Source organism: Nicotiana tabacum, chromosome 8 (genome assembly GCF_000715075.1).
Source record: "Nicotiana tabacum cultivar K326 chromosome 8, ASM71507v2, whole genome shotgun sequence".
NCBI lineage: Eukaryota > Viridiplantae > Streptophyta > Magnoliopsida > Solanales > Solanaceae > Nicotiana > Nicotiana tabacum.
In genome coordinates this window covers 89,154,430-89,179,183 of record NC_134087.1, presented here as the reverse complement: position 1 = coordinate 89,179,183, position 24,754 = coordinate 89,154,430, and the positions used below count along the sequence as shown (strand labels likewise).

Below are 24,754 nucleotides of genomic sequence, written 5' to 3'. Positions count from 1 at the left end.
AAGTGAAAATGGAAATCGAGTTTACATTTTGCCTAATTTGAAATTATAACTTCCCCCCTTTATTTCTCAAACTTCAACTGCTCTTTATTTTTCCAGCAAAATTCAAATTCAAATACACTATCACACCGCCAAATCGTCCGAGTCAACAAGTTTGAAACTCGGACATAACTGAGTTTCCATTTTACCAAAGCCCACAAAATATTATGGAGAAAGCCCTATTACTATAAACTTGGGTAGCAGATTTTGATTTAGGGCATAATTAAGCCTCTTCACACCACAGCTCTTCTCAGCGTTCTATCCCTAATCTATCCCTAATTCATTCATCATTCCTTCAATGGCGCTGCATTAACAAGGTAAACATTCAAATTCACACACACGTATACTGAATCTAAACATTATGTGTATATATATATGTGTGTGTGTGTGTGTGTAATATGTGTGCGAATACTCAATTTATAAATCAATATAGGTGTGTACGGATACTCGCGTATGAACATATTCCTCCCTGTAACTTAAGCTGAGTTAAAAACTTAATATCGACAGTGTACAGATTGAATGCTTCATATTCTGCTGATTCCTTTTTTTTTAAGTTACTGCGATCTGATAACAATGCCCTAACATATGCATTGAATATGTGAATTAGGTGAGATTCAAATCGGTAAAGCTACAAGGCTATCATTATTGTGGTGATAACTGGTTGTTTTATGTGTATTTAAAACGAAATAAATTGGTCTATGGTGTGATTTGGATCGGATTGTGAGTTGGTTTGGTGGAATGGATGCTGCTGTGGACAGATCAAAGAGGCGTGGTAGAAAAAGGCGTAGAAACGATGTTCACAATGTTCAGGTGGATCGGGATGGGAAGAAATGGGTGGTGGCATTGACGTCTAAGGCATTGTTGGGTAGATATGTTAGGAAGGAGTTCAAGGACAATGGGATATACTTGGGCAAGATTATATTTTATGATACTGGTTTGTATAAGGTTTTTTATGAGGATGGAGATTGCGAAGATTTCGATAGCACTGAAGTGAAAGCAGTTTTGTTGGAAGACGATGACTTGAATGGTCAATGGTTGGACAGGAAGAAAAAGCTAGACGATTTAGTAGCTAATAGGGAGGTAAAGGGTATTAATTCTCGAGCTGAGCATCCAGCTGAGCCAGTTAACGATGTAATTGATAAGTTTGAGGCGCCAGTTTTAAAAGATTTGGATAAAGTTGAGGTCAACCAACTAGGTTGTGATTCTAATTCAGCGAGTGATATGTCTGAAGATTATAGGGAGCAGGATTTGTGTCCAGATGTGGAAGTGCCTCTATTTCCTGCACCTCAACTGCCTCCTTCATCTGAAAGTATTGGTATTCCGGAGGAGTATGTATCGTACCTTTTGTCTGTCTATAGCTTTTTACGTTCGTTTAGTATCAGATTATTTTTATGTCCCTTTGGACTTGATGATTTTGTCGAAGCACTCAACTGTTCTGCTCCAAACACATTGTTGGACTCTGTTCATGTAGCCCTTATGCGTGCTTTGAGGCGCCACCTCAGAAAGCTGTCATCCGATTGTTCCGTGCTTGCATCAAAGTGCCTAAGGTACACATATCCAATTATTTCAGAAGGAACCGTCTTCATCTAGTTGATTAAGTCACTGCTGTTTGTTGTAAAAATTATGTTTTGATATTGTTTCACTCGAGATGTAAGTGCTGCTACCAGCCTTCCACAAAAATGTATCAAGCTAGAATAATGTCTCGAGCTCTGTTTGTGAAAAGAAGCTAAAAGTTAGATAGATAGCAGAGTTATCAAATTGGTGATCCCAATTTACCTATTGCCATTTATGACAGAATAAAGTGTCATTATTACTTAGTCTGCACGCACTTGGACAGGTTCATCCGATTCTGGTGCTGCTGCCCACCTAAAGACATTGGAATGCTTGATTTTCTTGTGGCCCATGCTAAAAGATTAGATCCATACATGGCATTGCTCTTCTTTAGAATATGGATGAATAATTTCCACAATAACCATGCATCTTTATAAGCAGTAGCCAATGTTACCTTTTTGTAATGTTATTTTATTTTGACTGCCCTATGTCATCCTTATTGAAATACATTGCTGATATGTTTTTTTTCCTTTTTTTTTTGAATGAGCAATAGTCAGGCCATCGGGCACTTCACTTTGCATTGCATATTTAGGCTTATACTTCTTCGATTATTTCATATTAGGTGCATTTTTGGACACTCACTGATGAAAGGTCTGAATTTAACTTATGCTGCTTGCTGTTAGGAACATCGATTGGAGCTTGCTTGATACAATAACTTGGCCAGTTTATCTAGTTCACTATTTAAGAGTAATGGGATACGCAGATGAACCTGCTTGGAAAGGTTTTTATCCTCATGCTTTGCAGAGGGAATATTACTTGTTATCTGCTGGCAGGAAACTCATGATTTTGCAGATCTTGTGTGATGATGTTCTAGATTCTGAAGAACTAAGAGCAGAAGTTGACATGCGTGAAGAATCAGAGGAAGGTACTGAGGCAGATATAAGTACCGGTGTTGCTCTTGTCAGTGCACCAAGAATAGTTCATCCCAGATATGCTAAAACTTCTGGCTGTAAGGATCAAGAAGCAATCGAGCTTTGTGAAGAAAATCATGAAAGAAACAAGTGTTGTGGTACTGATATTTTAGGATCCAAAATTAGTGGACAAGATTCTGTGTCTGATGTAGATCAACACAGTAACAGTGATGAATGCAGTCTCTGCGGCATGGAGGGGACTTTGCTTTGCTGTGATGGGTGTCCATCATCTTACCATGCTAGGTGCATTGGAGTTAGCAAAATGTATATACCAGAAGGAACATGGTATTGCCCTGAGTGTAGCATCAATGAAATCGAACCAAAAATTATGAGGGGCAAAACTCTGAAAGGAGCAGAGCTTTTTGGTGTTGATTCCTATGGACAAGTCTTCATGGGTACTTGCAGTCATTTGCTTGTGTATGTCCCTTAACTTCCTTTCCAACCTACTCTGCTCAGTTGCCTTACTTGGCTGTGGGCTGATTTTCTATTTGGAGATACGAAATGCACTTAATCCTATGTAGTTTAGGCTGAATCAGCTTTAGACCGTCTCTTTATAAAACACTTTTTTTTTTGTATTGTAGGTTGAAGGCCTTGGCTGGGGCAGATTCTATTTTCAAATACTACAACGAGAAGGACATTCCCAGAGTCCTGCGAGCACTTAATGAAAATCTGCAGCACAGTACTTTATATCTAGAAATATGCAAAGGAATTATGCGATACTGGAAAATTCCTGTCAACATCCCATTCCCTAATGGTGAACTATCTGAAATGGGTTCAGAAAGACCAAATGGAACAAAATGTGGTAGTTCCTCTACACTCTCTCCTAATTTGTTGGTTAAGGGAAGTCCCGAGAGAGAGACTACTGGAAGCTGTGTCACTGAATTTGGTTCAGAAGATGCTACTATGAGTAATTTCTCAAAGGAACCTAAGCTCAATGAGACTTTTGGTGCAGTTATCCAACCTGATGGTATTTGTAACCAGGTGAATAGTGATTCTATGGCAAGCCAGAGTAACACACATATAGACTTGCTACCATCTGAAAAAGTTGGAGTGGAATACATAACTTCTGCTGGTTCAGTTGGTCAGCAGGTGATTCCATCTGAGTGGACTCAACAAGGCGACATAAAGTTGGTAGAAATTGCTCCTTGTACCTCAAGAAGCAGCAGCAACTCTGTGGAAAAAGCTAATAGTAATTGTGCTGGAATTTCAGTGTCTCTTGCATGTGAAAAGGCTTGTGGCAGACCCAGCAGAATAGGTTACAGAAAACCCACTGGTGGCTGCTTATTCATGGGGTCATCCTTTAGACCTCAACAATACATCAATAATTATCTGCATGGAGATTTTGCTGCATCGGCTGCTGCTAATCTAGCTGAACTTTCATCCGAAAAAAACCAAGGTGCTCAGAGTCATGCTTCAGACAATAGGCGGAAACTTTCTGCTAATGTTTTGCTTCAAGCAAAAGCTTTCTCATCAGCAGCGACACGCTTTTTCTGGCCGAATACTGAGAAGAGGGTTGTGGAAGTACCAAGGGAAAGATGTAGTTGGTGTCTTAGTTGTAAAGCTGCTGCTACTAGTAAGAAAGGATGCTTGTTAAATGCTGCAGCATCAAATGCCATTAAGGGGGCAGTGAAGATACTTGCTGGTCTTCATCCTGCAAGTGGTGCGGAGGGAAATCTACGTGGTATTGCCACATATATTGTATTGATGGAGGAGAGCTTAACTGGTCTGACAGTTGGTCCTTTTCTAAGTACAGCTTTTAGAAAACAATGGCGCAAACAGGCAGAAAAAGCTTCTAACTTCAATGTGATAAAGTCTCTTCTGCTTGAAGTAAGTTATTATGGAAATTTATTTATGCTGATTTTGTTAGCACCTTGTGCAAGTGTTTGCCACATGCTTTCTCCATCAATTTCGATGTCTCGGTTGATTAGATCTGTGGTAATAGTTATACCTTGCTTATTATTTTTAAGCATTAAAGTTTGCATTAGTAATATTTTTTGAGAATATTCGAGTCCTGGGTTATAAGATGTTTGGATTAAAACTACGTTTGTTTCAAGGTAGGGGATGTGAAGGCTAAAAGAAGGAACAAATGGTTTAGTTCTCTTAGAGGTCAGTATTTATATTTCACTTGTTTTTGGTATACCAGAGATGTCTGTAAGTTCTTACGAGGAGAGCTGTATGACCATCTAGTTCTACTTCCTTCTGCTTCCATAAAAACAAGGGGAACAGCTGTTATCCCCTCTTCTCTTACTTCTCTCCTCTTTCCTCTTCTTTTCACCTCAGTTAAACTTTATTACTTTAATGGAGTGTAAACTACTAGTATTAGACATTCTAGTGGTTTTGAAGATCATACAACATTAGCATGGATAATAAACAATTGCCATTTAATAGTACAGGCAAATCTAGTAAACTATTGTTATTGCTCAAGAAAGCGATGTTTATTCTACGATTTGTTTTTAAGACAACGTAATAGCAGTTAAATAATGAGAATTGCATGTGAAATAAATGGGAAGAAAAGTTACCATTTGACAGCAGCAGTGAATTCAGAGGTACATCCACATTATTTGCACATGTAGTTGTTGTCTCAACTTTACAGTTATTTATTGGGAGATACTCTTTCTGCTGCAAGTGCGGTAATGATTTGAGCCTTGTGCATTGATCACACTAGGGGCTCATCAAACTGAACTTGAATTTTGAATCTGGCATAAATACAAGGTTGCAAAATCCAATTTGCTTAAGTTGCACTCTTGATTTGATAGTTTACAAATTTATGGTGATAAGAACTGAATGCTTGTTATTACTATTTTGCTTGATCCCCAAAAAACTGAATGCTTGTTATTTATAAACTAGTGGAATTTCCAAGTGATCGGCAGCAAATTTGCTGCTTGTGGTAAATTTGCATTCAAATAAAAAGCCTTCTCCTACTTCTGAATATTTTAATAAGTCCTCCAACTTTTAAACTGTCAGAGTGCATTACTGATTCTCCAGTGTTGCATGTGTGATATTGGATTGAAAGTCAGATAGCATACTACAAACCCTTCCATTTGGCAAACCTCTATTGGATCCAATTGTAAATTATAGCTAGTATGTATACGTATGATCTTACCTATAGATAATATGTTCTTCATGCTCAAGAACAGATTCTATGCATTGCAGTTTGAGGAGAATATCCGGTTTGTTGCTTTTTGGGGGGACTGGCTTAAGCTTGTTGATGGTGGGGCATCTGAATCTTCCATCAGTCATTCAGCTGCTGGTGCTGCAGAATCAACTCACAAGCTTAAACCAGGGAGGCGGGGTAGGAAACCATTGTCAATGGTTAAAGTAACTGCTGCTGATTGCCCGGATAAACTGATGGACTTCACTTGGTGGAGAGGAGGCATGCTCTCAAAGCTTATCTTCCAGAAAGCGACTTTACCCCAATCAATGTTGAAGAAAGCAGCACGTCATGGTACTTGCGTATCCAATGAGCTACTTTTCTCCTTAGAACATTTTGATTCTTTTTGCGTTGAAATAAATTCATTGGAATAAAGGACGCAGAGAGAGTCCACTAACAACTTTCAATGTAGCAGGTGGTCTGAGAAAGATACCTGGTATTCATTATGCTGAAGGGTCCGAGACTGCCAAAAGAAGTAGGCAGCTGATCTGGCGAGCTGCAGTTGATGTGTGTAAGACAATGTCACAGCTTGCACTTCAGGTGATTTATGACATATTGTGATGGATGATTTAATTCCTTTCTTTCTACAGCAAACTTTTCAGTGGGGATGAGGATTTGTATTTTTTCTAAAGTTCGATCTTGCAACAGGTTAGGTACCTAGATATGCATGTGAGGTGGGATGATCTTGCTCGTCCTGAAACGAGCCTCCAGGATGGAAAAGGACCTGAGACAGAAATATCTGCTTTTAGAAATGCTTCCATACGTCATAAAAGAATTGTTGGAAATGAGGTTAGATATAATGTAGCTTTTGGGAATCAGAAGCATCTCCCATCTCGTGTCATGAAGAGTATGTTAGAAGTAGAGCAAAGCCAGGAGGGAAAGGAAAAATATTGGTTTTCTGAGTCACGAATTCCTTTGTATCTAATAAAAGATTATGAAGAAAACTTGGGAAAAGATCTCCTTTCAGCCAACAAGTTCACTAATGGACTTCCCAAGTTGCAGAAAAGGTCCTTGGTGGCTTCTCATAAAAATATATTCTCATATCTTGTGCAGAAGAGAGATGGTAACGAGAAACATTGTTGTGCTTCATGTCAAGTGGATGTGTTATTTAGGTACCATTTAATGTATATTTTGAAATTCTTTTTCATCTCTTTACACAATCCTTTGTTGACGTGATCTCCCTCTACCAGGAACGCAGTCAAGTGCAATACATGCCAAGGTACCACGATATATATATATATAAAAGATTGTTATTTGAGCTTGCTGATCAGTCTGCGCATCAGCGATTGATCTATTGAACTTTCGGGAATTTTTCTTACAGGTCTATGTCACAAGCAATGTACAATTAGTTCAACAAATGTTGCTAATGAGGACGTTGAGTTTATGACCAACTGCAAACAGTGTTACAAGAATAGAACTTTAACCCAAGATGAAAGTAGCAAAGAATCTCCTTCAAGTCCTTTACTCATGCGTGGACAAGATTTCGGGATTCACATGTCAGCCAGAAAAGGAGGAAAGGTTGGTAGTTGTAGTAATCCATCAGCATCCTGTGCGACTTCTAAGATGAAAAATTCTAGTTCTTCAAATTTGGCAACAAAAACGAAACCCCATTGGGGTGTTATTTGGAGAAAGAAGAACAACAATACTGGAAGTGATTTTAGATTTAAACACATTCTTCTGAAGGGCAATCCAGACATGGATTTGTTAAGACCTAGTTGCTACCTTTGCCATAAGCCATATGATCCTTTTCTAATGTACATCCGTTGTGAAACGTGCACACGTAAGTTTTGTTTCTATGCAGGACCTCTTGTTGTATTTTGTCTTGAATTTGTTGGTTACCTTTCTTTGGGTTTTGAGAATTAATTTTTTGAGTTGCAGATTGGTACCATGCTGAAGCTGTAGATATTGAGGAGTCCAAGATTTTTGAAGTTGTGGGGTTTAAATGTTGCAGGTGCCGTAGGGCTAGAATACCAATATGTCCTTACTTAGATCCGAAAAGCAAAAGGCAGTTAGAGGAGAAGAGGATTCGCTCAAGGGCTTCAAAGAAGGATAGCCAAGGAATGGAGCCTAATTTTTGTTTCATCTCAGAGCTACAGAAAGATGAAGAGATGACCAGTCCTGTGGTGCCCTTGCAGGGAACCACATCTTTAGAGGATAATAATCCTCTTGTTTCTGTTGAAGAATTCACTGAGCACTCTCCAGGGGGTGGTTGTGAAAAAAGTGCTGCAACTTTGTCTCTGCCGGGGCCAAGAAAACAGCCAGTCAGAGATGACTCATCAGCTACTTTGACCAAGAATGTCAAAACATCATCAAGGTTTCTACCTGATAAGAATGCTGATACGTCTTATGTCAAGCATGAGCCTGCAATTAGCACAATATCTGCTGCTATTGCAGTTCCTTGTAAGATGTGTTCACATGCAAAACCATGCCCTGATCTTTGTTGTGATACATGTGAAATGTGGATCCACAGACATTGTTCACCTTGGAATGAAGAGGAGTCTGGAGAAGATTGTTGGAAGTGTGGTAACTGTAGGGAATGGAGATAGTTGATGCTTAATCATCTGTGTAAGGTGCATCTTTCGCATGCATAATGGCTGATTGAAGGGGCTTGCCGTTGATGCTGTCACAATTGGAGAATGAATCAAAATGAGCAAGCCACTCGTGATGTCTGCCCAAGTAACTTAGTCTCCTACAATTCTGATCAAGTTTCCATCATTTGGTATCACCGCTTTTGCCATCAAAAGGAAATGATTTTCTCGTGATAAAGGAGTAGTTGAGCTGATTCAGGAAAACTAATTATGCACAAATACCTTTAGAAAAGATTACTAGGAGAGGTTGTGACATTTGCTCCAACCTTGACCGATAAGCAACCTTTTTTGTTGATGCTTATCTCATTTTTTACTTAAAAAAATACCAAAATTACCAATTCTTTTCCCTAATTTTTTAGCCTTCAACAACTATCCGCTTAGTGAAATGTCACTGGAAGAACTAAAGTTTACCAGTCAAATGACCAGGTGATGATCTCTCCTCCCACCTGTTGCGAGCATTCCTGTGTGATTATATTAACTTTGCCTTGAATAGTAAATACAATTGCATTGCTAAAATCTTGAAACTGCTCCTGGATATAATGAGAACATCAGCTAGTATTACGTTGTGGCATCTTTTGCTTGCTGCATAGCTGGAGACCTTATCAATTTATTTTTCCTGAGAGAAACTACTGAAATGTCATTCATACCATGGCTCAGTGCTACCTGTAGATGGCAAAATGGATTTTAAAAATAATTATTCATTCATATTATCCACTAAAAAATGGGTTGAATAATAAACTTTTTAAAAAGTAGGTTAAATATGGATAAGATCCGTATTATCCACTTAAAAATGGATAACCAATGGATTTAACTTTTATATTTGCAAAGACTCAAATTGGAAGTTCCTCGAGTTTGGAAGACGAGAAGTTCTTCCAAAAGTGATCATATTCAAGAAGCCATGGATATTCATATTATCTGCCGGTTAACTCATTTTCTATCCATATTAGATATGGGTCCGATCGGATAATTTATTCGTTGTTGCATTATCCGTTATAAATCTGTCATATTCAACCCGACCCGCCTGTTTGCCACCCCTAGTGCTACCTCTAGAACTAAGTAAGAAACTTCTGTGGCTAACAAGAAGATCATTTATCCGGTTATGGCTAATTTGCGTCACATAATTCAAGATGACAACCATACTATCTTTCGACAATCTTCGCAACTTCGTTAGAGGACTTCTAAGATGATGTACCTATTTCGACACTCATCGCATACAGGAAAGTTCAACTTGTGAGGATTTTAGTATTTCTTTCACCAAGCTAAAGACATTGTTGAAATTCGAAAAGGCACTCATGCATACGTTTGAAAATGAAATTCAGGTGTCACTATCCACTTCCATATATTGGATATTTTACCATGCACTTTCATTCATAATCTGGACCAAACAAAATGAAAATACTGCGTGGTTTAACCCAAGCGACGATGTTAAAAAACTGATAGCGCAAACCTAAAATTAATTAATTTCTTTCACAGCTCAAGACAGGCAATATCTTGAAATGAAAAAAAGAACCCTGTATGAATATATTGTATGCTGCTATAAATGAAGAGTGTTTCGGCTGCTCATTTAGATAGTTGAGTTATCATGTAAAAAACTTTTAATACATCTTCAACACATCATGGCAAGAAGTTCAATCAACGATCAATTTCTTCTTTTTTCTCATTAAAATCGTAATACACTAAAATACATAGGGAGGAACAAACCAATGCAACACTTACAATCACCCTGTGCTACTGATACTACAGAACCAATTGTGTAAAGCCTGACTAAAAGCAAATATAAAATTTGAGGGAAAGAAGGAAAAGAACTAATAAGACCCTAAAAACTGTAGACCTCATGAAAGCACAAGATATTTGTGCAAAAGAATCTCAAAACTGACTCAACGTCCCAGAAAACGAATGATGTGCTATGCCAATCAGAAGTCTCACCCTCTCTTCCGCCAGCTCTGGCATCCTGGCATCCTGCTTTTCAATGTCCATCTTGACTTTTGGACGTGTCGGTGTGCAATATAAACAAATTTTACAGCTGTCGTTCCTGGACAAATTCGTCCTCAAATTAAAACGACTTAAAGCAAACCAGCAAGCAGTGCCCCAGGATCTGACTCTGCGGGAGGTATAGGGGTTGGCTGAGTTTGGGGAGGCAATGGTGGTCCAGCAGCAGTGGGCTTTGTAGGGACAATAACCAATTGTTCCTTAATGAACTCCTTCAACCTGCATAGTGTGAAGGAAGTTCAAAAGTTAACTATAAGTTGGTAATGAACACCAAAAGTCACATTACATATCAGATTTCAGTCGTACTCGAATGTCAGAGTAGGATCTCCAGAAGCAACAGTCATACGCAGTTGAGTTCTATCAGCTGGATCTGTTTCTATTCTTACCTGTATAATTCAACCACAGATGTTAGATAATAGTTGCACAGTTTAGTAGTTTCAACTAAATGATACATTACTAATGCTGAAATCCTTGGAAGGTACAATAATTTCCACCTCTATCAGAAGGAAATGAGAACAGGCTAGTGTAAATATTTGTAAGACAACAGCTTTAAATCAGTCAAAGTTACAAATTCAGATTCAACCTCCCACCTAAAAAAGAACTAAAGAAAACATTTGAACAAAGATAATGAAAAATGAAATAGAGTGAGGTACAATTCCTCTTCTGCTATATTCTCAGCATACCACAGTTGTATTATTTCTCTCACTTAATGACACAAAAATATACCAAATTAGCAATGAATGGTTATGTTGAAACCATACACGTAACGATATTTAATTAAATCAATTTTCCATTCAGGACATTCTATTAAATCAATAAGGCACTAAACCATAAGACTACTAGCTTACCAAACACAACATGGCTCGTGTACTCTCGGAGTAGAAAGTTGTGCTAGCAACCAAATTATTTGCATTTGGATCCTGAATAAGAAATCAGAAAGTGAAACTTAATAGTTATGAAGCCCAAAATCCAACATGGACGGAGCCATACTAGAAGAAAGCTAAAAGATAAAAACTTACAAGCCCTGGACAAACCATTAACCGTAAACTGTTCAACGAGTTCGCCATTTCTGGAAGCGACATTGGTCTTACACCTCTAACCTGAGCATGGTAGCCAAATAAGTTTGAGATAGTAGTTGGGATCTAAGTTGCTCGGACTCGGGTGCGGGTATCCAATACGCGGACGGATCCGAGTATCGGATTCGGCAAAATCTAAATTTTAAAATTCAGGGTTGTGGATCGGGATATGGATACGGGTGCGGGGATTCGGCTAATAAAAAATAGAGCTATAAAATATTGTAAATTTTGAGAGATATTCTGTGAAAAACTTACATGAATATTGTCCTTATCAAAAAAAAATAAAAAAATACATGAATATTGTAAAATTCAATCTTTCATTCTCCAAGATGGACATTATTCTTTCATTCTCCTAAATTTATTTTATTTTTTATTTTGAGAAATCAAAATCTCAAATTTTCTACCAAATTTGTCGATGGACTCCGGTCAAAGTGTCCGAAGTCTGTTGATCGAATCCGGGACGTATCCCGCTCCCGTCCCTGTCGGGACGGGGACGGCACCAAAATCGAAGAGTCCGCGCAACTTAGGTTGAGATCACAATGTAGGATACGTATACATATACAAGATGGAAAGAAGTCCAGGATTTTACTATTAACGTTCTTAATTCTTACACACAGTTAGATAGGTATGCTAGTCCCAAAGTCGAGCAAGAACATAAAATGAAATACCACTTCTTGGAGCTTCAGTGGAGGCCCAGATAGTGATCTCCACTGTGGAAAAAACTCTTCCGCAGATATTGATATAGGCTGAAAAAACTTATTCAAGATGGCAGGAAGTCGAAGTTTAACATTGACCTGTAAATGCTCAACAAGGTCAATACACATATTTATACGAATTGTGGATAGACGAATAGAAAATAAATGTTTCATACCAAATGCATCCCAAACTTATAGGAGAAGTCCAGGACGGCCACGTCCCTACTTGGATGGAGGTTGACTACTTCAAGAGGGCATTGAACCTGCAGAAGTTCATATCACTAGGTAATCACAAGTTGAAAGAAGACTGACAACAAGAGAGTGAAAGAAGTCCACTCCTAACAAAAGCACAATAATAACCTAACCTGTGCACGAGGAGGAATTGTCTCGGGTACTAGTGACAGTTCCGATCTCAGATGAGATGGGGGCAATATCAGAGCCTGAACCGAAACAAGTGGAGACGTATTCTTATTTCCCAAGAAGAGGACAAGTCGTCCATGATGTGCCCGCCAATCTGCTTTTATGCCAATCTGAAATTGTGCCAACAAACTAAACTAAGCGCCAAAAGGTCCACCAGTGACAGTAATAGCAAACAAGAAAAAAGTAAGTACCTGAATATAAGGATCCTCATACAGTATACCGCTGTCTTTGAGGCACAAGGCAAGAAACCTTTCTGCAATATTTCCTATTGGCTACAACCATGAATTGTAAAACAAGATGGTCAGAAGCATGAAACTAGAGAAGATCAGAGGAATCATAATAAATTATAAATGGAAAACAAGCTCTCTGATTTTGGAAATGTGATCACATCAGACTTTAGCTGGAATCAGTTAAAAGAACTTACACTGGCCAGTAACATATGTTTGTGGTCATGGCATAAATGCCCCTATTTAGAGCTTATTTTAAATTTAGTAAAATGACCATGGGAACCCCAAACAGAAGGAGAGGGGAACCATCTTTCTTTCAGAACATTAGAAGTCATTACATGAAAGCCAGAAGGTAAATCATATTCACCAAGTTGGACTAAGCAATACCTGGACTGTTGCAGTCTGTTCTTCAACAGGTGCAAGTGCTAGCGCATCCTCTGCATTTGGAGCAACGCCAACACCAGAGCCCAAATTATGGACAGGTTGGGTAGCAGCAGGTTGATGGCCTTCAATAGCTAGTGGACCTAAAAGATCTCCCAGGACATCAGGTGAAGGTGCTGAAGGAGGTTGAGGATCCACAACGGTCAAAGTTCCATTCGGCTCAATCTCCCCTTGATCTGCTGAGTTACGATCCTGACCATGCAGTAAATGTTAATTACGGTCTTATATTCACAGAATAAGCAATTAATCCTCAATTTTAAGTTCAGCATAATGGCGCTGGAAACATCTTACCACGTTGGTCATGCTTGGAACCTTTACTAAACCAAGGTGATTGACTGGTGGACTACCATTAGCAGGGCGCTGGTCTGTTACTACTAGAGCATTAGAGGTCTGCTGGTGTGTGCGCAACTTGATTGCACTTTGTTCAGCAGTATCAGCCTCAGTATCTTCTGCTTTTTTGATCAATGAGGACTACATCCAAAGAGTACTTGTGACTCAAATCAAAAAGGAAAAGAACAAAACGATATATTGTGCACTTGAGACGGCAAATGATGCAGAAGAAGGCCAGCCCTCAAACCAAAAGGTTAATTATGCAAATATAGTGCAGATAATAATTAATCAAATGCAAAGTTGCTTAAATACCTGTCGCTCAGGGAACTTAGGCATTTCAGCTAAGACATCCATTAAAGCTGCACCTTTCTTGCTCAACTCTAAGTATTCCACAGCCCGTTGCTGTATTTCAGCATCGATGCAGCTCTCATATCTAGGATATATGTGCAGTTCTATCGATTAGCTGAATTAATCTGGATATCTTGGCACAATTAACTACATAAAGAATGCATAGATTACTACATTGTAAAAACTTACTTTCTGAATATTGTCCATATTTGATTCTGTAGCTCCGGATCCGGTGGTTGTGTATGCATCAAAATTTTTGCGTATGTCGAAAGAAGAATTGGAATTGTTGAAGTCCTGAATGATATAACTGGTATAAGATGAGAAAAGAAATGATGAAAAGACGAGATCAAATGTCAAAATGCCCTTACGAAACAGTAGGAAGCTTCTCATGAATGAGGCTGAATATTTCCTTCGGACTACATCCTGGCCTTCTAGCAAGAAGATGGCTGTATTCTCCAAGGATATATGCACTTACCTGCTCCATCATACGACAGCAAAATTAAATATTCCATTAGATTCCAAATAGTGTTTTGTTTCCATCATTGACATGAGATAGGACAGCCCACAGATCAAAATGTAAAATAGGAGCTTGTGCAGAAGAATTTTTGCTCTTTGGGAGCTTATGCTTGCACTATTGCAATTAACCAGTAAAACTTGAAAAGAAACTGAACACTCAGCAAAACTCTAAGAGACTTTTTTTTAATCAGTTAAAACTCTATGACAGGGTTAGGTAAAGTAGCCAAGAACGAAGTACAAGACAACCCATGTCAGTGTGAGAAGGCAATGCAAGTGTTATCTTTAAGTGCTATATGCTTGAGATTGCAATCTTGGACCAATAGAAGGTCCATGTAAAACAGAGGCGTGCAAAACCAGGATCTAGAATTGATAAGGACATGGCTCGCTTAACTTTTGAACCCTCAAGAACCAAGCCTATTCCTGGTATGAGGTATGCACTAGATCAAGGTGCAACACAATTCTCTAGATCAAGGTGAAGTTGTTTTCAGTGGTATAATGGAATGTTACAGACATCTCAAGTCAATCTCTCTCTACATTTTTTGGAAGGAACATCTTCAGCCATTCTTCCACCTGGGAGTCAGATATCCAAGACTTGGTTTTCACTACTTGTTCCATGTGTCTTCAGGTGATAGGAGACAACTTCTAATCATTTGTCCTTGAGTATGTTATATGCCAATACCAATGTTAAATAAAATAAGATGTTGAGAAATTCAGAACTGGAAGCTCATGAGTGTTTCTCTAATAGGTAAAAGCAAAATACAATCAAGCATATGCAAGCACAAATTCCAAAGTTAGATTAATCCCTCAGTACAATTCTTTTCCAGTTGTTAGATTTCCATAATTATCCATGTCATAGTTGACGATAGCACTGCAGACATACAAAGGCTTATTTGAGGATGGATGTGCACAACAGCTATGTACAAGCAAAGAAAGATATAACAGCAGTTCCATTTTTTTCTGCAGTCTTCACATCCTATTTACAGCTCATGCGTATTCACTATATCAAATGACTGGGCTAGCCACAATATGCAGCAAGAACATACAGAGGGTTTATAATTTTTTGCAACACTAACAGGGTGTAGTATTATAGCAAAAGAACGCACCTTGACCATTGTTTCATGAATGGCAGGCTTATCAAGATATTCTCTGGCTTTCAAAGCTGCATAAGGCTGAGGAAAGAGGTTCGGAAATAAGACATAGAGTAGACTGAATTCCACCAATAAAGAAGCTGAGACCACATTGCAGCAATGGAAGGACATCTATAGTTACCTGAAGATCTTCATTGTTAGTAACAAACTGCACTACGCGGAACCAAATGTCATCACTGACAAAATCGCCAGCTTTATCAATTAATTGAAGGATGACATCGACATACCTGCATGTGAACCATGAGTACACTCTTAGATGTCATCACACACGTAGAGCAACAAGGAAACAGTTCTCGTGGACATCTAGATCTTGAGTGCTTAAAAACACTAAAGGTGCTAGAATCAGAGTTATGAATATGCAAAGATAAAAACACGAGATTTTGCATGAAACAATTTTTGAAGAGTGATTTCAAACTTCTATTCCAATTTGATATATTTTGATTGACTAGAAAAATTCCCTGGGAAGGTTCCCGTTAATGATTAAACTGAAGGACTAAGAAGACAAGATTTTTAAATTTTGACAGCCTTAAAAAAAGAAGGTAAGGTGAAATTAGGCAATTATATATTAATATATAGTTCAAGAAAAGTACATTTTCATTTAGTCGATAAGAAATCTGATGTCTCATTTTCTTTTTGAAAAGGTGAATCCAACGTCTCATTTCCAAAATATAAATCACGTCTTCTCTCATAACCTCTCCCAACATAAGGCACTTCTGATTTAATAGATTGCTTACTGCGAGCACCATTTTCACATGCAGGAATTCAATCAATCAACATGGGAGCAGAGATGCAATACATGTGATTGTTACATTGAGAATCGAAGAAGTAGATTGGCAACTCATGAACATCAGTTTACGTGTTTCAAGTAGTAGAACTACCCTAGGCCTGTCAACGGGGAAGGCCTAGACCCAGTTTATTTTGCACCTTGTCCATCTGTAAGGTTATATATCATATTGACTAGCTGAAGCCATTAAACAACATACCCTACATTGACACAGGTATACATCATTTTGTGACGCACCAACAGTTTTCGTGATACATAATACATGACAACAATGTGCATTTCACATTGCATATTAATTTCATACCATGAGAGATCAGGAGCAAACTTCTCCGCGAGAATTGCTATTTTAAGTGACAATTCTTCACGCATCACAAACTCTGCTGTACTGAGATACTGAAAACACATAAAGTTAGTTGCATATTCTTCTTTACCTTCTCCAACATAAAATAGCATTGAAAAGCAAAATTCGGAAAAAAATTGATCTATCCACAGTCAGGTGGTAATATACCTGTAATAATTCTTCTACGATGTCTTTTGCATTAGAAACATCACACATGCCATATAGTAAATCAAGGGCACGTCTCCTAATACTGTAAGGAGTAATTAAAATCAGTAGAGGAAGCAATTGAATCCTCTGATTAGTACGAACATGTGATAGACTGAGTGGTGCTAGACAGAGTTTCAAAGTACCAAAAGAAAAAGGGAAACAGCAATTTGAAGAAAGAACACTGCAGACAATCAAATAAGACTCCAGATGTATTATCAGACAATTGATAAGCAACTAAATTTCTTTAAGTGATCAATTTCCAAAAGGGTTTTTGTTGCCGTGCGAAGTATATTTTACTAAATTATATTTTTCAGAAAACCAAACAAAATAAAGAGATTCATAAAGCCAACTCCAACTTATTTGGAACTGGAAAAAAAAAAGGCAGCCCGGTGCACTAAGCTCCCGCTATGCGCGGAGTCTGGGGAAGGGCCGGACCACAAGGGTCTATTATACGCAGTCTTACCCTGCATTTCTGCAAGAGGTTATTTCCGCGGCTCGAACCCGTGACCTCCTGGTCACATGACAACAACTTTATCAGTTACAAGGGTCCGCCTTCCTTATTTGGAACTGAGAACTGATTAATTCATATTTTGAAAACCACCAAAGATTTGGGGCAGAAGATAGGGGAAAAACAAGACTCAAAATCTACCTGATATCAGGATCCTTCAGTGAGGTAATAATCTGAGCTTGATGTCTTTTGATAATGTCCTGTACATCTGTGACCATCAACATCCGAGTCATATTCTCCTGCATTTCGGCAATAATAACATAAGGAAATCAGAATTGTCTAGGCGGCATGCTGTTAACTGGAGTTATTCACAAATTAGTTTGTCAAAAATTTGGCATATACACGTTACACAGTGCCACTGATGGACTAAAAGACCTCGTGCATAGCTTGTATGCTGCTACGACTTACCAAGCCAAGATAACGAATATTTGGCTCACGGACAGCAATGAATTTCCCAAGCAACGCAACACACTGAGACATCATTTCCTTTTCGGCATCAAGATGCATGACCTGCAGTAAAGCAATTAGAATTTAGCTGTCAAGTCTTACGAGAAAGCAGGGGACAGAGAAGAACTTAAAACAGCAGATCAAGTTTTGAAAATCTTAATAATGCAAAATAGCATGTCTTAGCACATAATGTTCCCAAAGGGTTAAGAGTTGCGAATTTTCTTGAGGAACAAGCAGCGGCTTTTTGATAAAGGAGTAGCTATCAGAGTGGCAAGAATAAAAAGAATGCACATAATTTCATGGAGAACGTTTCAGGTCACTGAGCTGCCAAATATTGATTTAGCAATTTGTCAGAAATCAGAATGCTTTCCAAGAAAACATGACTCTAGAATTTATAATCACCAGGCACTTGATTTGATGAAAACTGTTCTCCATAAAGAACTAAGTTACTAAATGTCAGATTCCATAGCCATTAGCACTGAACTTCATAGAAAGCATGAGACTGTATCTCAAGAACACGCAAGAAGAACGACCTGTTACAATTAGAAACTTACAAGAGCAAGGGCTTCAAATAGGACTGCATGTGACGCATTGTTTTTGTTCACATTTTTCACCACATCAGTTCCCATCAATATCCGTTGCAAAACCTAATTGAATGAAATGAAATGAGTTTTGGGATTTTACTCCAGATTCTTTTTTTCTGGCATGTACAAATAAATGATATGTTTGCAGTAAACGAGCATCTTTTACAGGTGAGAATACCTCAAACAATGATCTTCTAGTGCTCGGATCTTCAATTGTCGGAAAATATTGAAGAGCCCGCATAGTCTTCACCTAAGATCAAATCAAAAAAATTAAAGATGATATGTGAGCAGAGATCACCATTTTGTTCTTAAGTTGCTGGCGTCGGTACATCAAATTTATCATTTTAAGGATCAGCCTACCCACTCACCCAATTTTTAACGCCATGCACTGATGTGCATATATTGACTATAATCCAATTGGAAAGCATATGTGTGTTTCAAGGTTCATCGGCAAAATATGCAGTTTTTTCCACAGACAATACTGGGTTCGGTAAAATTCAACAGTAAGGAGTAAACAAACCTGAAGCCAGGGAGATGGGATCCCATAGTACGTATATTCTTGTGGAATATCTTGGTTCCTGGCAAGCCTTTCCAACACTTTAACACATTTTGGAAGACAACTCCAATATGCTTCATGGTTACTAGCCACTAATGCAACTAGAAGGCTCATGGAAGATGTCAAAACACCAAAATCCCGTTCATCCAGCAGTTGTGCCATCCTATCTGACCTGGAATATGAGGAAACTCCAACCGCTGAAACACGAATGAAGTCATTCCATAAACCATTCAAATACATAATTACACATACCAGCCATCAACATTCACGACGTCAGGATTTTTCCTAAAAAGACGCAGGAGACATAGGGCAGCCTTCTTCCTCACAAGTGGCCTGCAACTGCTTGATATCTTGCAGCACAAAAAGAAGGTCAAAAAAGAGTCAACCTCAATTTTAAACTCACACGCTCAATGCTGTAAGTATCACTTACGAGTAACTTCTGAACATCAGGTGCCAGAGATTCAGCAAATTCCCTTCCCCCAATATTTCCAACCTGCGTATATACATGAACATTTACAATTTGAAATACAACACAACAACTACCCAGTATAATCCCACCAAGTGGGGTCTGGGTATATACATGAACATTTACAATTTGAAATACAACACAACAACTACCCAGTATAATCCCACCAAGTGGGGTCTGGGGAGGGTAGGATGTACCCCTACCCTTTCCAGGGTAGGGAGACTTACAATTTGAAATATATGGAAAAAAAAAAACAAAGCTTCAATACATTGCAGGCAAAAAATTCCTTTCCAGGAAAAGCAAATAACAACACAAGATTTTCATATATGAAAGTAAAGAGCAACAAAACATCTGTGACCCGTACCAAAGTCAATGCTAGACACTGGAAAGTCTCGTTGCGGCCTATTATGTCATTGCGTACTGTATTAATTGCTAATCTCAAAAAATCGTGGTTCTCATTGAGCAAACATGATGTGACTATGTACCCAACCTGCAAAACACAAAAACGCAATCAGTCAAACCTCAAAGTCCTTGCTTCAAATATTTACACAAAATAGAAGCTGCAGCACAGGGAAGACTAGAATGTGCACCACCTCCATCTTGAACTAGTATGTATGTATGTATGAAGATTACCAAGTACAAAAAAGATGTATCACACAATAACATTCTCCAACTATTTCTATAAAGCCGTGGTTTCAATAGTTTTAAGAGAAAGTACAGCTGAAAGTATAGATATCAACTTCTAGAACGAAATAGGAGTACCTTATTTTTTTTGATAACCGAGAAATAGGATTACCTTAAGTTACCATAATTCCTAGGTGATTACTTATCCATGTGATTGAATGAAAAGAAGAACGAGGACGCACCTGCTTCTCGGGATACTTTGGAGCAGATATCAGAGATACAGCTTCCATGTGACCAAAATCCACATCATAACCAAGCATATAAATGTAAAGCATTTTCCAGACATATTTCTTCTTTTCATAAGGTGTCAACCCCTGTTGCAAAAAAAATAAGTATAAACTCCATCCCCATGGTTGAAGCAGATTAAATTTTACAGCCAAGGCAGCTCTAACCAAGCTATATAGACAGATCAAGAAACATAGAAATTAAACAAGCAACAAAGTAAGGAAACACTATGATGGAGCATCTGCCATCTGGTCCCAGTTATTCACTAAAAAATATTTGAGTATTACAATTTCACTAATGCATTTGCCTTGTATATATCTGACTATGTCCTCCAATTCCACTATTTATTTAGGAGAGTATCAAACAAATATGAACAAATTAGGCATCTAAACTCCTTCTTATCCAATTTTTGCCCCTTCTGGTTGATTAATCGCAATAAGTAGTGTCACTAAAAATAGGTTGAAAATATCTCTCTTTTCCTCCTCCCTTCATCTATAACATCCCCTTTGATTGAACAAGCAAAAAAGAGGCTAGATGAGATGTTTCATCATTTTGAGAGAGAGAGAGCATTTGGAGACAATCCAATGTTCACAAAAATGTCATATAGTTAGCTCCTTCCCCTCCTTTGAATAGCACCTCAATAAAAAAAGCATTTGAGATATCTTCATTGAAAATCTAATTCTACATCTTTCTTTGTTTTACCGCTAGTTCAATGTCCAACTTGGAACACATAGGATCTAAGTTCAATACCTTACATATGCAAAAAACCTGCAGAAACCTCAATAGATTTTTTTTGTTAGTACAGCATCCTCAGTACTCAGTAGATGAATGCATATTATCATGCATCTTAACAAAACTATGGGACCCTAGTTAGAGCATTACCTTGTATCAACAATATGGTGGAAAGAACTCGATACTATTCTGGTTGTAAAGCCAACCCTGCTCATATCCCTTTTACCATATAGAATATTCTTGTAAAGGCTTAACAATTGCAGGATCACTGCACCCTCAGTAGACAATAACTGTTATAGATGCTAATTCAAAGTCCTTAACTATGTAGCATCTTAATCGAACATCATCTCTACCAACTCGGATAGTTCTACAGCTTATACCTAGAGTTTGTTTCGAACTTCTATGCTTTACATGATAACACATAAGGAATTCAGCTATCACTGTAGTTTATATAAACAAGCAGTCTTTTGTTTCTTCCTTTCCCGCCTTAGCCAATCTAATAATGTTAGGGGCATAGTTCTTAAGGGCTTGAACAGATACATCACCAAGAACAATTCAAAAGTTAACAACTGTCACGTGGATATATGGATCCACATTTAGACAGGATCAGTTGACACCTGCATTTACCACAAAATTGTTCAAGTTGCATGATAACACAAAGTGATTCCTCACAACTCTAATTGTTATTCAGGCTAATGAAATCATCTCAATTCAATATCATCCACTAGAAAATATAAAAGATACGTATATCTTTTTCTGACCTAGACCTTCACACTGCTATCTTAACTAGCCTAAATCGGGCATTCTTTACCTAACAAGCAAATAGTAACTAAGTATCTAGTAAATTCAAAACTGGATCAATCTTAATGATTTCTTACAATGCATTCAAATCTTTCGCGGAATACTTATACTGTTAAAACACAAGAATGAATTCAATAAGTGCATACGGCTTCAACTTAACTAGCAGATACCTCTTTAATACCCCGTTCCCAAGCAGTTTAACCTAAGCCCAAAATCAAACAAAAGGACCTACTAGTTAAACCATATACACAGCATAGCTCATAGTAATAAAAAATGCAATAACATTTCAGCTGAAGATATAAATCAAAACAAAACCCAATATTGCAATTACGCGATAAACAGAAAGCAAAACCCTTCGCATACATTTACACATCAATGAAAATTATCAAGGATTCACATATATAAAGAAAGTAGTGACCTTTTCGTTTTTGAAGCGAGTACGAATATTGCCAAGCTCTTTATCAACACGAAGACGCTCTGCCTCTTTGTTCTGGCAATTTCGAATGTCGCTTATGAACACTGACAAACCTCTCATCCCCGATAACGCCATCAGATCCAAACCCAAGAGAGAGAGGCTTTGACTATCTTTCTAGATCCCTAGCAAAGAGAGATCTTCTCCTATAAGATCGAGCCTCACAATTCACCTAAATACGCGTATAAATTTCTTGCTTCTCCTTTACATACAATATATGTGGATATATGGTGGGGAGTGGAGGTGGGGTGGGGGGTAGAAGGTGGACTGAGAAATTTGGAAAAGCCGTCAGGGCAGCGGAGGAAGACGACTTTTAGTTTAGTTTAATTTGACGATACAGAGAAGCATCATTTCCATTTCCATTTCCCTTTCCGTTTCCGTTTCCGTTTCCGTTTCTGTTTCCGTTTGTTTCATTTGAATTTCTGATTTTAATTTATTTGGAAAAAACAAAATGATTTTGTTCTCCCTTCTTTATCTTTCCATTTATGAGAATTAATTGCGCACTGTTGGTCATGTCAATGTAACGGTGGACCCAAGTTTTTGAATTTTGTTGGGTGGGTTTTCGGGTCTTCTCTTTGACCCGAAATACACTTAGATGTATTGATCCACACAGGCTGTAATTCTCTTTTTAGTTTCCCACCCAGTGTTCGGTGCCCGCATTGGAGCCCAACTATATCCAAATTCGCGCCGGGTAAGGCCCAGCGCTCCCTACCAAGGATTTTTTCATACCTAGGGCTCGAATTCGATACTTCTGGTTAAGAGAAGAGCAGCATCATCCACTGCACCACTATCACTTGATGGACACATGCTGTAATTCTGTTATCTCCTAAAAGACATTTCATATTTTAATTTCAAAAAATGCTGCTGCAAGTAGCATACATAAGATTTTGTAAAAGTGATGCGCTCATAATTCCACTTTTAGATGAATTTGAATCTAGGATGATAATCTTCATTCTAAATTGATACTCCGTTTTTTTATTTTATTTTTAAGTGGTATCGACCTATTAAATATACATATTGTTTATATATATACACACACTTTGAAAAAAAATCCGTGAAAATATATTAGATTAAATATATATTCCATTAAAATCTTTAATTCAAGTTGAGAATAATAAGTTGTTAGTTGGATATCTATCAGTATGAAGAACCTTCAAAAGTTTAAGATGGGTGCCTGTGCCTCCAATAAAAGTAGTGGCATCATGTGGTAGTTGGATTTCGTCGCAATATTTGTAGTGGAAGGTGCCAAATTAAGTTTAAAAAGGCAAGTAAAAAAGGAGTATAGCAGTAGGATTGTAGAAAAGATGATTATTCTTTTCTTCAACTAGTCTTTAGCTGGCTTGCTAAATGATAAAGGCCACCTAGCCTAGCATCATTATATTTTCTGAATGCCTCCTTTGGGTGTGATTCGCATATTGTCTTTAATTACTCCCTAAAGATCAGAAAATAAAACGATCAACTTATTCACAAAAATAAAGTGGGACGTCTTTTATAAATTCGATTTTCCTTATAACAAGGCACCACAACCTTTGCCTGTATTAATCAAATCATAAACGTTATAAACCTCCATAATATTTGAAGTTCCTGTATTTGTTTAATCAATCACTTATACTGACACGCTCATTCATTTGAGTCCGAATAAACAATCACTAATATTGAGACTAATTTTTTAAACCATTTGAGGATGTAAATTTGTGCTTCTAATGAATGGAAGCCCTTGGCATGCTTGTTCAAATAGCTAAAGTAGTCGCTCGTCCAAACGCTTAAATTAAAAATAAAAATAGTACGTGGATATATAATATATACATAATTTATATATTATATGTGTATGATTGTATAAAATCAATGTATAATCTATGTATATGATTAGAAAAAGTAAATAATGAATATAACCAGATATTTGTGTAGATATCCCATTTAAATATTGGTGCTCTAGATTCATCCGCAGCTTATGCTTTTTTTTTGTTGGTTGAATGGATATTTATATAGCTAGCAAAAGACGTTATACAATTAAGTCACTGTTTGGGGTACTGTAGTACCCCTTCTGCAGCAATGTTTTGGATAATTGTTTCCATATTACAACCCACAAAAAACATAATCAAATTGGTTCCTAGGATGTCTGCCCAAAATACATCATTGACAAACATCAGAGGAACTGCTGGTATGCTAGATCTATTCAAAAAGACTGCCTTTGTTGCTTCATTGGCCAAAGCATCTGCCACTCTATTCTGCTCCCGGTAAGTGTGCTTCACCACAACCCTGTCCATCCTGCATATTAAGGACCTACATTCACAAATTATAGGATCGTAAGTGAGGTTACCTGTTAATAGCATTTGTATGATTTCAGTTGAGTCAGTATTACTTTCAAGAGGAACCAAATTATTTTGTTCCGCAAGTTGAAGTCCTTTTAGGAGGGCCTTCAGTTCTGCCATAGTGTTGGTTGTATGAGGGATATTCTCCA

The 24,754-nt window shown here is 37.8% G+C and overlaps 2 protein-coding genes across 5 annotated transcripts; one reads left to right on the top strand and one right to left on the bottom strand.

The window, feature by feature from the left end:
* The first annotated feature begins 216 nt into the window (after positions 1-216).
* LOC107826291 (DDT domain-containing protein PTM) lies at positions 217-8,752 on the top strand. 3 transcript variants are annotated; one of them, XM_016653253.2, is made up of 10 exons: positions 217-353; positions 644-1,583; positions 2,271-2,975; positions 3,140-4,385; positions 5,712-6,003; positions 6,125-6,249; positions 6,358-6,821; positions 6,900-6,928; positions 7,031-7,489; positions 7,588-8,752. In XM_016653253.2, the coding sequence occupies exons 2-10, from the start codon at positions 775-777 to the stop codon at positions 8,253-8,255; spliced, it is 4,797 nt and encodes a 1,598-aa protein (XP_016508739.2). In that variant the 5' UTR covers positions 217-353; positions 644-774; the 3' UTR covers positions 8,256-8,752. The 3 variants fall into 3 exon arrangements, with proteins under 3 accessions (XP_016508739.2, XP_075075567.1, XP_075075568.1); XM_075219466.1 differs by having other exon boundaries at positions 6,122-6,249; XM_075219467.1 differs by having other exon boundaries at positions 6,122-6,249; positions 7,661-7,832.
* Positions 8,753-9,924: 1,172 nt separating this feature from the next.
* On the bottom strand, positions 9,925-22,760 carry LOC107826292 (AP-2 complex subunit alpha-1). Of its 2 annotated transcripts, none has more exons than XR_012694134.1 (27): positions 22,240-22,760; positions 20,246-20,377; positions 19,744-19,869; positions 19,344-19,406; positions 19,166-19,263; positions 18,878-19,085; positions 18,536-18,607; positions 18,328-18,420; positions 17,735-17,836; positions 17,468-17,565; positions 16,780-16,861; positions 16,576-16,664; positions 15,609-15,714; positions 15,443-15,508; positions 14,192-14,298; positions 14,013-14,117; positions 13,788-13,908; positions 13,437-13,616; positions 13,092-13,337; positions 12,669-12,749; positions 12,423-12,587; positions 12,234-12,320; positions 11,974-12,156; positions 11,306-11,386; positions 11,135-11,206; positions 10,593-10,672; positions 9,925-10,505 (listed from the first exon to the last, which is right to left on the bottom strand). XR_012694134.1 is itself a non-coding variant. In XM_016653255.2 (27 exons), the coding sequence occupies exons 1-27, from the start codon at positions 22,369-22,371 to the stop codon at positions 10,361-10,363; spliced, it is 3,063 nt and encodes a 1,020-aa protein (XP_016508741.1). In that variant the 5' UTR covers positions 22,372-22,760; the 3' UTR covers positions 9,925-10,360. The 2 variants fall into 2 exon arrangements, 1 of the variants encoding a protein (XP_016508741.1); XM_016653255.2 differs by having other exon boundaries at positions 12,031-12,156.
* Positions 22,761-24,754: the final 1,994 nt, after the last annotated feature.

Bases quoted from the DNA above. Each gene is read 5' to 3' on its own strand.
- LOC107826292 (XM_016653255.2), bottom strand. From the start codon at position 22,371: ATGGCGTTATCGGGGATGAGAGGTTTGTCAGTGTTCATAAGCGACATT. The intron at 19,264-19,343 runs GTAAGTGATACT...TTGTGCTGCAAG, and splicing joins CTGATGTTCAGAAGTTACTC to ATATCAAGCAGTTGCAGGCC. The intron at 18,608-18,877 runs GTTTGTTTACTC...ATTTGATCTTAG, and splicing joins TCCCATCTCCCTGGCTTCAG to GTGAAGACTATGCGGGCTCT.
- LOC107826291 (XM_075219466.1), top strand. From the start codon at position 775: ATGGATGCTGCTGTGGACAGATCAAAGAGGCGTGGTAGAAAAAGGCGT. The intron at 6,004-6,121 runs GTACTTGCGTAT...CTTTCAATGTAG, and splicing joins GAAGAAAGCAGCACGTCATG to CAGGTGGTCTGAGAAAGATA. The intron at 6,250-6,357 runs GTGATTTATGAC...ATCTTGCAACAG, and splicing joins TGTCACAGCTTGCACTTCAG to GTTAGGTACCTAGATATGCA.